The sequence below is a fragment of the Phaseolus vulgaris genome, chromosome 7 (genome assembly GCF_051622355.1).
Source record: "Phaseolus vulgaris cultivar YP4 chromosome 7, ASM5162235v1, whole genome shotgun sequence".
NCBI lineage: Eukaryota > Viridiplantae > Streptophyta > Magnoliopsida > Fabales > Fabaceae > Phaseolus > Phaseolus vulgaris.
In genome coordinates, this window is record NC_143504.1 from 4578580 (window position 1) to 4591922 (window position 13343).

The 13343-nt window shown below is 29.7% G+C and overlaps 2 protein-coding genes across 17 annotated transcripts; one reads left to right on the forward strand and one right to left on the reverse strand.

The window, feature by feature from the left end:
* Positions 1–4883: 4883 nt before the first annotated feature.
* LOC150025746 (GDSL esterase/lipase LTL1-like) lies at positions 4884–8876 on the forward strand. Of its 16 annotated transcripts, none has more exons than XR_016523393.1 (7): positions 4884–5252; positions 5362–5560; positions 5669–5765; positions 5962–6586; positions 6669–6733; positions 7696–7847; positions 8704–8876. XR_016523393.1 is itself a non-coding variant. In XM_090305204.1 (7 exons), exons 4-7 carry the CDS (start codon positions 6008–6010, stop codon positions 8731–8733), a joined length of 273 nt encoding a protein of 90 aa, XP_090161330.1. In that variant the 5' UTR covers positions 4979–5252; positions 5362–5560; positions 5669–5765; positions 5962–6007; the 3' UTR covers positions 8734–8876. The 16 variants fall into 16 exon arrangements, 7 of the variants coding, with proteins under 7 accessions (XP_090161327.1, XP_090161329.1, XP_090161330.1 ...); XR_016523392.1 differs by having other exon boundaries at positions 4979–5252; positions 5962–6024; positions 6647–6733; XR_016523394.1 differs by having other exon boundaries at positions 4979–5252; positions 5677–5765; positions 5962–6024; positions 6647–6733.
* Positions 8877–11816: 2940 nt separating this feature from the next.
* Positions 11817–12931, reverse strand: LOC137828932 (NDR1/HIN1-like protein 26). The gene has a single exon (XM_068635698.2). It carries the CDS (start codon positions 12609–12611, stop codon positions 11928–11930), a length of 684 nt encoding a protein of 227 aa, XP_068491799.1. The 5' UTR covers positions 12612–12931; the 3' UTR covers positions 11817–11927.
* Between the last annotated feature and the right edge of the window lie 412 nt (positions 12932–13343).

Below are 13343 nucleotides of genomic sequence, written 5' to 3' on the forward strand. Positions count from 1 at the left end.
AATTAATAGTACATTGTAATTGTTACAGAGAAAGATATTGAAAAACTAAGCTTAAAATATTCAATTTTATCTGTTCTCTATGTTATTAAAGAGGTTTTTTTTACTTGTGGATCTAAAAATAGTTAATATTATTATTATTATTATCACACATCATTACCTTAATTTAACCAACTAAATTCTATCATAATCAGTATACTATCACATAATCAATATTATTATTTGATAAATGACTTTTATTATGATATATTATGTATTCAATGTAATTATTTATTAAGCAATATATTGGAAATCCTCATTCAATTATCTTTTGTATTTATCTTCACCTTATTACCCAATCAAATTTTAACAAAATATTACACAATGAAGATCATTTTTTATAATTGATTTTTATTATAAGATATTGTTATTAATTCTATTTATTTCCTCTTAAAAGTAATAAAAAATAATCAAATCAACTCTATTGGTATGGGCGAGACCGCCTGCCTACCTGAAACCTGGTCTATCTGACCGAGACCAGAAAAATCCGGGAGGGACCATGGAAACTTGGTTGAGACCACGGAAACTTGGCCGAGATGAGGGAAATAGTCACGAGAGTCGAGAGTGTCTTCCACACATAATCCCCCCCCCCCCCCATTCGGTGTTCACCCGAGATCGAGAGATGAAGGAGAAGCACAAAGACGAGAAGGACCCCAGTCAAGCACCCAACAACCTACCCTTCCGAAGGAGAAAGACGAAGACTTCAATAGTTCTATAGGTCTCATCTCCCTAGCAGGAACATCAACGAAAGCCTATAAATAGACTCTTAGGGACTACTCTCAACTTTTTCATACTCAATATATTCTTTATACATTATACACTATATTTTATGTTCTTAATGACTTGAGTGACAGATCATCTTCAACAGGTGGAGGTTGTGGACTTTACTAACTTAAATCATGCATGCCCAAAGGATTGTTACCAAATATTGATACTTTGGTAGATAATGCTTCGGATTATAAAATCCTTAGCTTTATGGATACTTATTCCGGATTTAATCGGATATGTATTTGATGACTTTTTACGGCAAGTGCACCGCGTTTGTCAAAAGTAATAATTGTCCCTAAGGACGGATATCGATTCCACAAGGAATAGTGAATTATCGAGTACAATGATTGCTAAATATAAAAACAGAACAATTAAAAGAGTAGAGTTTTGAATTAATTGTGTTGGCACTGATCAATAAGAAAATATACAAAGAATTAGTTGTTTCAATTGGAAAAAATAAGGATTAGTTTCATCTCTCTCACTCTCAAGTATTTTGATTAGCATGTCAATATTAAGTTCTTTGATTGAAATTGATGCCCGTATAAAAATCATTTATATCGATTCTCAATTTGTCACGGAAAATTAGAAAATTAGAAAATTAGAAGTAAAACAACAATACCAATAATCAATCAAGAACTTAATATTAATATATAAAATATCACCTCAATACATAAGAGTTTGAGCAGATTACTCTCAATCCCAAAGGGTAGAATTAACCACGCATACTTCTAGCACATTTCATTCTCCCAATTGGGTTACACTAAGGTTGAGCCTCTAACCCTCTATTTATCCTAGTTTTCTAGGGTTAGGTTGTTTATTGTGTCGGCTAAATGATAAAACATAAAAAAAGCTCAATCTTTCTTTGCATCTTTTTCCATTCTGGACCTTCTATCTTTATCTTTTTAGCTCAAATCATTCATCTTTAATCCAAATCTCCAATCTTCCTTAGAAATCTAAACCCTAAATCCGGTTTAGGGTTTAGAATTTAGGAATTATTTTATATGTAAATTAGTAATAAATCCTCATAAATACCTATATTTTAATATAAAATATTATTGAAATTAGATACTTATTCATAACAGATTCAATTGCAGCAGTTACTCTAACAGCGGCAATCGCCCATGGTCCTGCCCTACTATATTCATTATGACCCAAGGCTAACTCCCTGCCCTAAGCTAAGCCCTACGGTTCCTTCGCTTCCCGCCGTTAAGAGTTCTGGCTTCTTTCTAGGGTAGGGCAATAACCGGGGGTTTTGGTAGGAAAGGCGGTCACAGGAAGAAATGCCCTACCAATGAATAGATTAGTCTACTAACGTCAACAATCTCTTTCTTCATATACGATACCGTCCGGTTTGATATCCGAAACTATAGATATGACACAATAAAGAGATTCCCATGGTAGGAATAGGACAGTTGCACTAAGGAAGAGAGCTAGGAATTTGATAAAGGTGATAGGACAGGGTTCCAAACCTGCCTGAGTCTCAGTCTCAAATAGGGCGCAAGAAAAGGACATTACTATATATATGAATATACATTTCCTTATCACAAGCGATACCTCAAATTCAAAAAATGCTCCTCTAGTCCCGAGCTTGGTAAATAAGGCCGTGGGAAATGATAAAACCTCTTTCATGGAAAAAATAACTAATTATTGTTATAAGCAATGCTGTCTGGACTAAAAAATGCAAGAGCAACATAGGCAGACTAATTTCTCAGTTTTTTCCTCACCAAACAAGGAATAGAGGCAAATTTCAACAAATGTTTGACCATTATCAATATATGAGAATTCCAACCAATGTAAAGAAGAGGTAAGAGTTGACGGATGAATGATGACGTTATCACGTTTTCCACATTTTCAATATTTCAATAAAAATGAAAGATTTCCATGGACGAGACAATGTGAACAGGATTTTGTTGAACTAAAGAAATACTTCTCTCATCCTCCAGTTAGTTTTCAGCAAGCTGGTTCTAGGAAAATCATTACAATTGTATTTCACGGTAATCAATTAGGCATTAAGTTCAGTACTCATCCAAAAAGAAATAAGTACACAAAACATCATATATATATATATATATATATATATATATTGTGAGTGAAGTATTACAGGAGTGGAAATTCATTATCAGAAATTAGAAAATGCAGTCTTAACTTTGGTGATCACGACCAAAAGATTGTGGCACTACTTCCATGGATATGAAGTAATAGTTCACATGCCGATAAAATAGGTGTTGAGGAAGCCCGACACAACCGGAAGAATGGTGAAAGGGTCCATAGAGTTTTCGGAATTTGATTTACTATACAAAACTCGAGCGCTTATCAAAGGACAAATTTTGACCAATTTTATGACAGAATTAACTTCTCGTCCAAATGTCATACAGAACATGGACGGTACAGAAATAATTGTAAAATTATATTGTGAGATATCACAATTATAAATTAGTATATTTAAATATATAATTGTGAAATTAACATTTCTATGTTAAAATATAATTTTAGTTATAAATATTTAAAAATGTATTTCGCTTTACTTCATTCCTAACCTAAATTTCTATTTTTGTCATTTCATTTTCAAAAATCCATTGATGATATTGCGGCACACATTTCAACCAACCCAACCCTTAATATTCTGACAGAAAAGGGGCCCGTATCTAAGGAAGCCGAATCTTACTAACCCACAATCTTCACATACTTGGATTGTGGGGACATAATGATCTTCTTTTAGACTCCCACTTTTATTTAATTAATTTATGATTGAATCAAAATAATTTTTCTCTTTAAATTTTTTAATTTTCCCAACAAATTAGTTTTTTAAATTAGTATTATCAAATATTTTATATTGAAATCAATAATAATTTATATTTTTTTTTTATTTTATTGAAATATTTTTAAGAACAAAATTATAATCAAACTGAACTTCAAAATAAAATCCAGGGCAGAACGTTAATCACGTCTAGCACTACTATTAAATTCAATATGAGCTTTATAAAACAAAATCTTATTAGACTTGTAGTGTGGAAACTTATGATGTAAAATCAATTGCTACAAATGTTTTCTCTTTCAAAAACTAAATAAGAATGGTGAGATCGTTTCATACAGGAACTAATCAAATACCTGGTATTAATTTTGAAAAGACATATATTTCTTTATTTAAGTAGTCTAATTATACAAGAAGCACTCAATTTACATATGATCTTACCACTTATTTATATGATTCTCCTCCACATTATATTTATATATAAACTCCTTAAAGGACTTAATTTTTGCAAATTCTAGAGAGGACTACTTACTCGAAAAAAATAAGTTTGAAGACACATGTGATATAATAGTCTTAGTAAGTATTAATTAGTATAATGATATAAAAAATTATCTCATTTGTCTATTTATTTATATAAAAAATATCAGAAAAATGAATTTATCATAATTGTTCTTTATCTAAATGACATAAGCATCTTTGTATAATATTAATTTATTCGTGAATATATATATATATATATATATATAATTATAAAATACAATTAATTTTTATAATAATAAATGCATAACGATGTTTAAATTAATGTAATAAACAGTTTAATTTTATAATTTTTAATTTTAATAATTTTTTGAATTGTTAAAATTAAAAATTAATTACATTAAATAATAACATTAATCAGAAACGCGCATATGTCTTGTCTCAATTTGCTATAAGATGTTCGATTATTGTTTTCTCTAGTTGGTTTTTACGTATAGGCTTTTAGTTTGTTTATTTGTTGGGTTATCATGTTTACTCCTTTTGTGGCTTTGGTGGTTTTTTGGTTTGTTTATGTTTGATGGTGGCTCTTTTCTTCGTTTGGGAGTGGGTGTGTTGGAGAGATATGCTATAATGTCTTGTTATGGATATGAGTTAAATTATCTCTGAAATTATTTTATTTATTTATTTATTATTGTTGATAAAAAATAAATAAATAAACACACATATAGATATCATGTGATGTCTAGATATACAAACAACACTACAACATTTTTTAGTTTAGACCACGCTAAAATAAATCATAGGTATAAAAGTGTTGCCTAAACCTACTAAATGCCACAGTTTTATAAATGTGGCCTAAAACTTATAAGAAGCTACGGTTTTTAACCCGTTGCCCCTTTAAACCACACTTATCTACCCGTAGCCTTTTGGTTCTACGAAAAAATTGAAATGAAATATAATTTTGCGGGAAAAAGCTTTTTTTCTTCCCTCTTTACCCAAAAAAACGAATGCACTCAACACCCAATACCCTGTTTTCCCGTCTCCCTCGAGTTCTTCGTGTTCTTCGTGTTCTTCCTCTCTCATGCGGTCTTCCTGCTTGCTTTCTTCGTCAATGTCTTACGTTCCTCATTCGCGTTCTTCCTCACAATCTCATCTCACTGTCTTGCATTCTTGTCGCCATTCCTGTCTGATGTTCCTCCTCACTTAACACCGAGCTTTGGTAAGTCTGTCTGTCATATGTCTCGCTCTTTCAACTATATAATTTAGGGTTTTTTTTCTTAGACTTGTTTGGATGAATTTTGTTTTATTATTTGTTTGGGATTTCGAAGATTTTTAGGGTTTTGAGTGTCTGGAAGTCTCTAGCCTCACAACACCGACGAAAACTTCATATTCACCTTTGATGTTTAACGCGCCGCTGTTGGTGCTCGGTGTTGCTGCTGGTGCTCAATAGAAAATTCAAAAAATGTTATTAGACCATGTTATCCTACTTCTCAACATTCATGAAAACTGGATGAAACACACTTTGGGGTAAGTCATGTTTCAATTAATTTGCTATTTACATCAGTATATATTTGGATTGAGTTAGTTCTCTTCATTTCTAGTGGGAATCCTGATACAATCCTGTTTATTCGTAAGTGCATCAGAGCTTGCGTCTTCATTCTCTTGTATTAGTAGTCAAACAATCAATAAACCAGTGGTGCCAATGGAATAATATTTTTAATGATAGTATCTGGTACGTATTTCAATTGTTGTTATATCCGTGGGCATGGTATATATATTCTGGTTAGTGATCCATTAGGCTTCTTGCTTTGTCAAGGCAGAATTATACAGTGCAGGGCTTGTTGGTCAACTAAAACAAAAATGAATTTGGTTTGCTTGATTTACCGCAACACTTTTGATGATAAAAATACTTGTGCATTGATTTGCAGATATTGGGAGAATGATAAGATCTGGTTAGATTACAAACCAGTGCACATGAACACGTTGAACAGGTGGAATCATTCCCTCCTAAAGCTCGTGTTTATTGATATACTTGTTTAATTACTACTATGGATGATTTATACGGATTGTTTCACCCAGTATGAAATATGAAATGGCAAGTGCAAGTGAAAAAAGATTCAATAAAAGTGTTGTAGATGCATAATCGTTTCATTCATCATCACTCAATAATATACGATGTCTGTATTGAAAGCTAAGAATAATACCCTTAAATCCCAATAAAAGAGATGATTACCTGCACAATAGTAGTTTTAGTCTGTTTTGAATTCATTTTTATTTTTCTAACCTAAAGTTGCAAATGAAAGCCGGATTTATGTTGTGGAAAATAATTAAAGTGTTATTTTGAATGTTACTGACTTGATGTGCTGCAATTTGCAAATGCAGATGATCTAACAATGGATGTCTAACTGATTTACAAGATTATAATTGTTCAAGATTTATGGTTCTACTTAAGCAACATCTGTAGTAAATTTAAGGTTGCAATTAAGACAAACCCAAAGGGGCAACAACTAAATCAAGCTAGAGATGACTGCAATTAAGATGACTTTTCAACAAGTATTTCTCCATAATTTTAGTTTATAAATTTTTATATATTCAATTTCATCATTATTGTAGATTATTACTTCAGCTATTCTAGGTACATTGGGAGCGACACTCATTGGGCTTGTGACTTCAAGAGAAGATATTCCATATCTGCTCAAGGCAAGTAAAATTCCTAAATTCCTTTGTTTGAAAATTCATAACTGGGTTGCCATTTTTCTGATCTTTCTATGTTATAGGTGCTGCTACTAGTTTTTTTGCCAATATGCTGCTACTAGTTTTTTGCCAATATGTTGCTCTATTTATATCCTCTGTTTTTGGTGCTACAGAACATGTTTTCTGCATAATTATGCAACAAAATGTTAGTTTTTGTAGGGTCCTTAGGTGCTGAAGGTGTCTAGCTCTGGTGTCTATAAATGCCAAGTAATCATGAACTTATGATCCACTAGTTTAGAAATGAAGTTGTGTGCAGGGAGCAATGTGTTTTTGCTGCTGTAGGGATGTTTGAATTGGTTTTTTGTTGGTTAGATGATGATGGACAGGTTGAGGAACTTGTAAAAAAAAAATCTTAAGAACTTCAAAAGTAAGAAACTAGTAAAACAACTTATGTGTGTAGTAAAACAAGGTTGTTATGAGCGAGGAGCAATTAACAAGTAGTTGTATTATATTTGACACAAAGACCTGGTATTGAGTTGAAGATATTTGTTTGATTTCTTGAATTTTCCTGTTAGATTTTTTTTTGGTATCACACATACTTGAATTATTCACAAGAGTCTGTGACTGTTGGGTTTATTAGTTTGTCTGGGTGGTTATTTTAACTTAAAATGAAACTATAGTATGTCCTTGCATAGATGATATTTTATACACAATTACACATTCACACTGAAGATTAAATGCTACGGGGGACTAGGTTCCATGTATGAGATTAAATATTTGTTTGCACTATGCTATAAAGTATCATTTTAACCAATGAAAGCTCAACTTCTTGAAAAGTATGTCACTTCATTTTACTATTTGAGATATCATATATCTATTTTTACCTTATGCTAAATTCAATGAAAGTCTTCAAGATTTAAATTCTAATAAGTAATTAGTTGACTATTTAAGTGCGTATATTGGTGCAGAGGGTGCTTGGAAGCATGTAAACCAAGCACTAGTACTTATCACTCTTGGAGGCAATGATTTTGTGAACAATTATTACCTGCAGCAAGATCTCGCCAGTTTTCTCTTCCAATACGTGAACTATATCATATCTGAGTATCGCCTAGTTTGGAAGGTATCAATAATATTTCCCAATAAAATCTATATATCGTTGAACCATGCATGCCCTTTCATGCCTATAGTTCAATTAATTTGTTAAGAGTTTTGAGAAATTTAATAACAAAGATATGTACTTCAAAGGCTAATACTACTGAACCAGTAAAGTTAATGCTTGCTTGACTCAAGTTAGCAAATGAGTGTGACTATGCAGGAGACAAACATTTGGTTGGTGAATTGTACTAAAATTGTTTTGGATCTTGTTTAACAACATTTCTTCAAGCAATAATCAATAATATTAGATTATGTTGTTAATTACTATTTTCATTTGTTTAAATAGATTTCCCAAGTCATTATTAATTAAAACTTCTAAGGTAGTAATAATCCCTTCTTCAATTAATAATATTTTATTTTGTGAAAAAAATTTATTCTGATAATTTGGATTTTAAAAAATTCTAAATAAAAACTATTAACCATTTTATTATTAAAACTAAAATTAACAAAAAAAATTATTTTATTATTTGTTGCATATTTAAGTTATAAATAAAATTTTATATATATATTGAATATTAATGGAGTAAGTATAGATAGCATGATACTCATGTACCTACCTATTAAAAAATAATTAAAATACTCATATTTTTATTACCATATAAACTCCAAGTATAAAATTAGCATTTTTAATAATTTATTTCCTTGAGATTTTTATGGTCCAAAGAATTAAATATTTTGGTAGTGTTATATTTATTTAAAGTGTTACATCAAAGTTTAAGACATGTTACTGATTATTTTTATACAATTATATTTTGGTAGTTTCTATATTTATTTTATTTGAATTAGATTTAATTAGTATATATTTATGTATTTTTTTGCAGTTTGAAGGCAATGAAGACTATGAAGAATGAACTTATTGATATGTAGTAAAGAAATAATACATTATGTTTTTTTACTGAGTTTGTTGATTGTTATCGTTATACTTTAAGACAAATTTTTTGATTATGTAATTTGAACACATGCATTAAAATATATGAGATTTCTTGTTGGGTTACTTCTATTTCAATACACATTATCCTTTAATACTTAATTCTTTTCATCTTGAATTTTTGTATGAGTAATTTATCTAAAATTAAAAAATGTATTGTTGTTTTTGTCAATACTTTAAGCAAAGCTTTTAAAATTGTGGCTGTTATAAATATTTTAGGCAACGGTTTTAAAATTGTTGTCTTTATAAAAATCGTGGCCTATTACAAACGGCCACGCTCACCTAGATCACGGCTAAAAAATCGTTGCCTAAACTTTAGGCCACGGTTTTTATGCTTTAGACCACAATTTTATGCTGTTGCCTAAAGTAATAATTGTTGTAGTGCAAATAATAAATTAGGTGTCTAAAGAGTGTCTTCTTCCATCACCTTCCGCAAAGTTCTCTCTACATTTTCCTTTAAGAGTCCTTCTCTCAATCAATTTAATCATCCAAGTCAAATTTATGTCATATATAGGTGCAAGACTTTACAAAATTTATCATACATATTTAGAAAGTCATAGTTAAAAATAACTCTTTTTTGAAAAAATTAGTATACAAGAGTGGACTTTTTCTTCTGAAGAAAATAGCTTCAATAATTAGAAACATTAAAGTTTCACACTCTTCTTTCCTTTGTGTAATATTTTCTCACTAGGTTTTCTAACAAAATCTTTGAACAGGGGAATCACGATGTTCTAATAAAGCAATACTTTCTTGAAATAGTGTATTTCATCAATATTATATCAAAATTTAAATTAAGATAAATTATAATTGAACAGTTAAATTAATTACTATAACTAATGAAACTTTATTATAATTAAATAATTTAATTTACTACAATTAAATAAAATCAAATATTACTCTTTTATTGAAAGCACGTGAGTTTTTATTTAGAAACTGAACATTTGTGTGAATATCACCTAAAAATAACTCAAAATATAAGTGTGATTTCTTCTTTATTTTAAAGCAGAAAACATCACATTCAATCAAACTTAGTCCAGAGGAAAGAAATTTTCCAGTGAAATTAGTTTGAAACCCATGAATTCGAAGGGTTATTTTTTCTTTTTCTTTTTATTATATTAATTTATTAAATTAAAAAAATGAGTTATATTTATTATATTACTAATAAAATATTTTTAAAAATTATTTTATATATTATTTTAATCTTAGCGATGGTGTATATAATATAAGAAATAATTTTAATAAAAAATGAAAAAAAATCTGTATTCTATTTTGAAAAGATATTCAAATCCTTGATTAAGAAAACGTAATTCCAAATACTATTTTTTAAACTTTCTAGGTTTAACTTATCTTTCTCAACGATTCACTTATTTTTGTAATTTTTAAAAATTTATCTATTTTAATAATTTTTAAAAATTATCCCAATTTCATTAAAATTATCCCAATTATCCCAATTTTTAAACTTTCTAGGTTTATTATCTATTTTAATAAACTACTATGTGGATATCTATGATAATTGTATTTGTATTATTTTTTTAGAAATCGGTTAGTTTTGTTAAAATTAGTTATTATTTGCATGAATCCGAATATCTTTACCATTTTGGACATTTACTTTAAGATATATCACAAGTTGAAAACAAAAGAATTGTTGCTGAACATTATCAAACCAACTAATTTTAACATTAAACATAGTGATATGGTTTTCTCTTGATATTTTAATGGACTAAAAAGATAGAGTTTATAAATCACAATTAAACTATTCTTAAATAACTAATCTAGATTTAAGTCTTCGTCAAAATTATCAGACAATAATCACTTAAACCCCCTTTTAACAGCAATGTTTTAACCTTAGTGTGAGAGTTATTACATTGGAAGTGTTACTTTATATTTTTTATTTAAGTTTTATTAAATATTTAATTAGAGATTATGATATTTGTTGATTTTATAAGATTAAGTAAGATTTAAAGTTTTCTTAATAATTTTTCTTACAAATATAATAATAAGTTAAGAAAAAAAATTAACTAATTATTAATATCATGAAACTTTTAATAAGAAAGAATGATTTCGAACTAATAAAATATCATACTTAAAAATAATATAAAAAAAATTACTAAGAGAAAAGACACAATGATTTAAGAATAAGAATAGAAAATTATTAAATAATAAATAATTTTTAAAATAGAAAATAATTAATTATCAATATGTATTAATTAAGTTAAATATGTTTTTATAAACTAAAAATTATTAGTATTTAAAATAATTTATACTATTAATCAAAAAATTTAAATTAATTTTTAAATTATTTCTAAAATTAATTAATAAAATTTTAATTATTAATTAATTTATATTTTAAATTAATCTTTATACCGACTAATTGATCGTTTTTGTTTGGTGGGTGTGAAAATATTAGCTGTCTTTTATAGATTTAATTTGAAGATTCCATTAAAGTAGAAAGTATAAACTACAAAGTCTAGTATTAAGTGAAAGCTTTTATAAAAAAACAGTTTTTTTTCCTTCCTCGTTATAATTTCTAATTATTAGGTCACATTATGTATTTTGAAAGCAAAATGTTTTTTGTGTAGGACTAAACTCAAAATCAAAGTCCTATATATTGGGAATTGAGCTTATATAAGTACTAGATAGAATCATATACTTTCGTGAATAAATAAACTCATACTATTGTGATATAATCAAGCATAAATAATGCTTATTTTTTCTATGAAAACAATTCTGAAAAAGAGAGTTGGAATTTCAGGTTTAACCAAAAAGTAAATTAAAAAATATGTACAATTTTTTATTATTTATCTCAAAGTATAAAATTATTTCTTACTATACCTTATTTTTGCTTCCAATACCATTGATAACATGTGAACAAATGAACTTTAACATTAGTTTTTTAAAGTCGAGTACTCATGGAGGTAGAATGAGAAAAAGTAATATAGGTTATTTTTTCAGCATCTTAACAAATTCTAACATAAATATGAGAAAATTATGAAAATTACACAAATATGAAGCAACAATGAATCCTTTTAAAAATAAAAATTGAGATAATAAAAAGAGAGGGAAAAAAAAGAATAAGTTAATGAATTAATTAGAGCAGTTTTCGTTTTCTTAATTAAGCTAAGAGAAATAAAGAGGGCACCTCTTGTCCTTGAAATTGGTCAAGAGGGAACCATCAGGTCCCACTCCAGCATTACAGTTGACGTGCATCGTGTGGCGTTTGCTCTCCCACGACGAAATCTTGAATCGGATAACAGACGTCAATTCCAAGCGGAACACCACGCTACCGTCACCCCTATCGCTCTGGAACTCCGACCACCGCTCACTACTAACAGTCAATGAGGCGCCGCTAAGTTCGCCGTTCACCTCTGTGGTGTTCTTGGGTTCTTGGTAAAACGGAAAGAGTAACGGCATGTAGCCTATTTTCTGGTCCCGGTAGAAAACCGCTCCCTCCATGGACTCATAGGTAACCCCGATGTTCTGGTTGGAATTTCGCGCGCTTACCTTGAAGGCTATGACGGCGTTTATGAACCCGGAATTTTGGGTCAGGCCCGGCATGTTGAACTCGTGGATGTGAAACCTGGGCCTGTGGGGCCGGAGACTGAGCCAGAGGATGAAGGTGATGAGGCCCACAATTAAAAGGAGGCCCAAGAAGGTGGCGCAGATCATCTTGGAGACTCGCGTTGTGAGGCTTTCGTGGACCCGGTGGACATAGTAGCGGACGGAGCGGTGCCGGTTCAGTTTCAAGGGTTTCGGGGTCGGACCGTGGACGTGGTGAACGGGTATGTGGTCGTTGTTGCGCATTTTGGTTTGTGCAATGCTGGAGATGATTGATGAATGAATGAATGGTGATGATGCCTTGGAGTTTGTGGTTTTGTAGTCAAGGTAAGAAACGGATTTTGAGTTTGGTTCATGGCGGAGGAAAAGAATAAGAACTTTGTCTCATCAGTTGCATCTCCTCCTAGGTAAGAAAAGGAAACAATTTTGTTGTTGTAGCTTTTGCCTTTCGCAGCACGTTTGGGGAATTGCATCTTACACTTGTTAGCTTAGCGTTTAGCTTAAAGAATTAGAACAACTACTTCATTAGGACATGATGAACTTGGTTTCTTTTACATTAAATGAAAAATTCTCGTCACTTTCATATGAACTTGCGTCCCTTGAATCATGGTGCAAAGGCTATGCATGTTATACATAGGGAAAAGGACAAAATTCAAGAATGATGGATAATTCGGATTTGATAAGGTATAAAGGTTTCGTATGATGTTGCCTGAGGTATATATACGAATTTTACGCATGGAGATCAAGGGATGGGGACCTTACCTTATATACTAATATGAATATAACGCATTTTTTATTTCATAATATATAATGTGTATAATTATATTAAAACTTAGTATATAATTAAAACATTTATTTTTTTAAATTTTAAAATTAAATAAAATATGTGAATAAATAATATATATATATATATAGATAGATATCAGATTTTTTAGTTAATAAATATATCATTATTTTAGTAAAAAACTGCTCAATTTT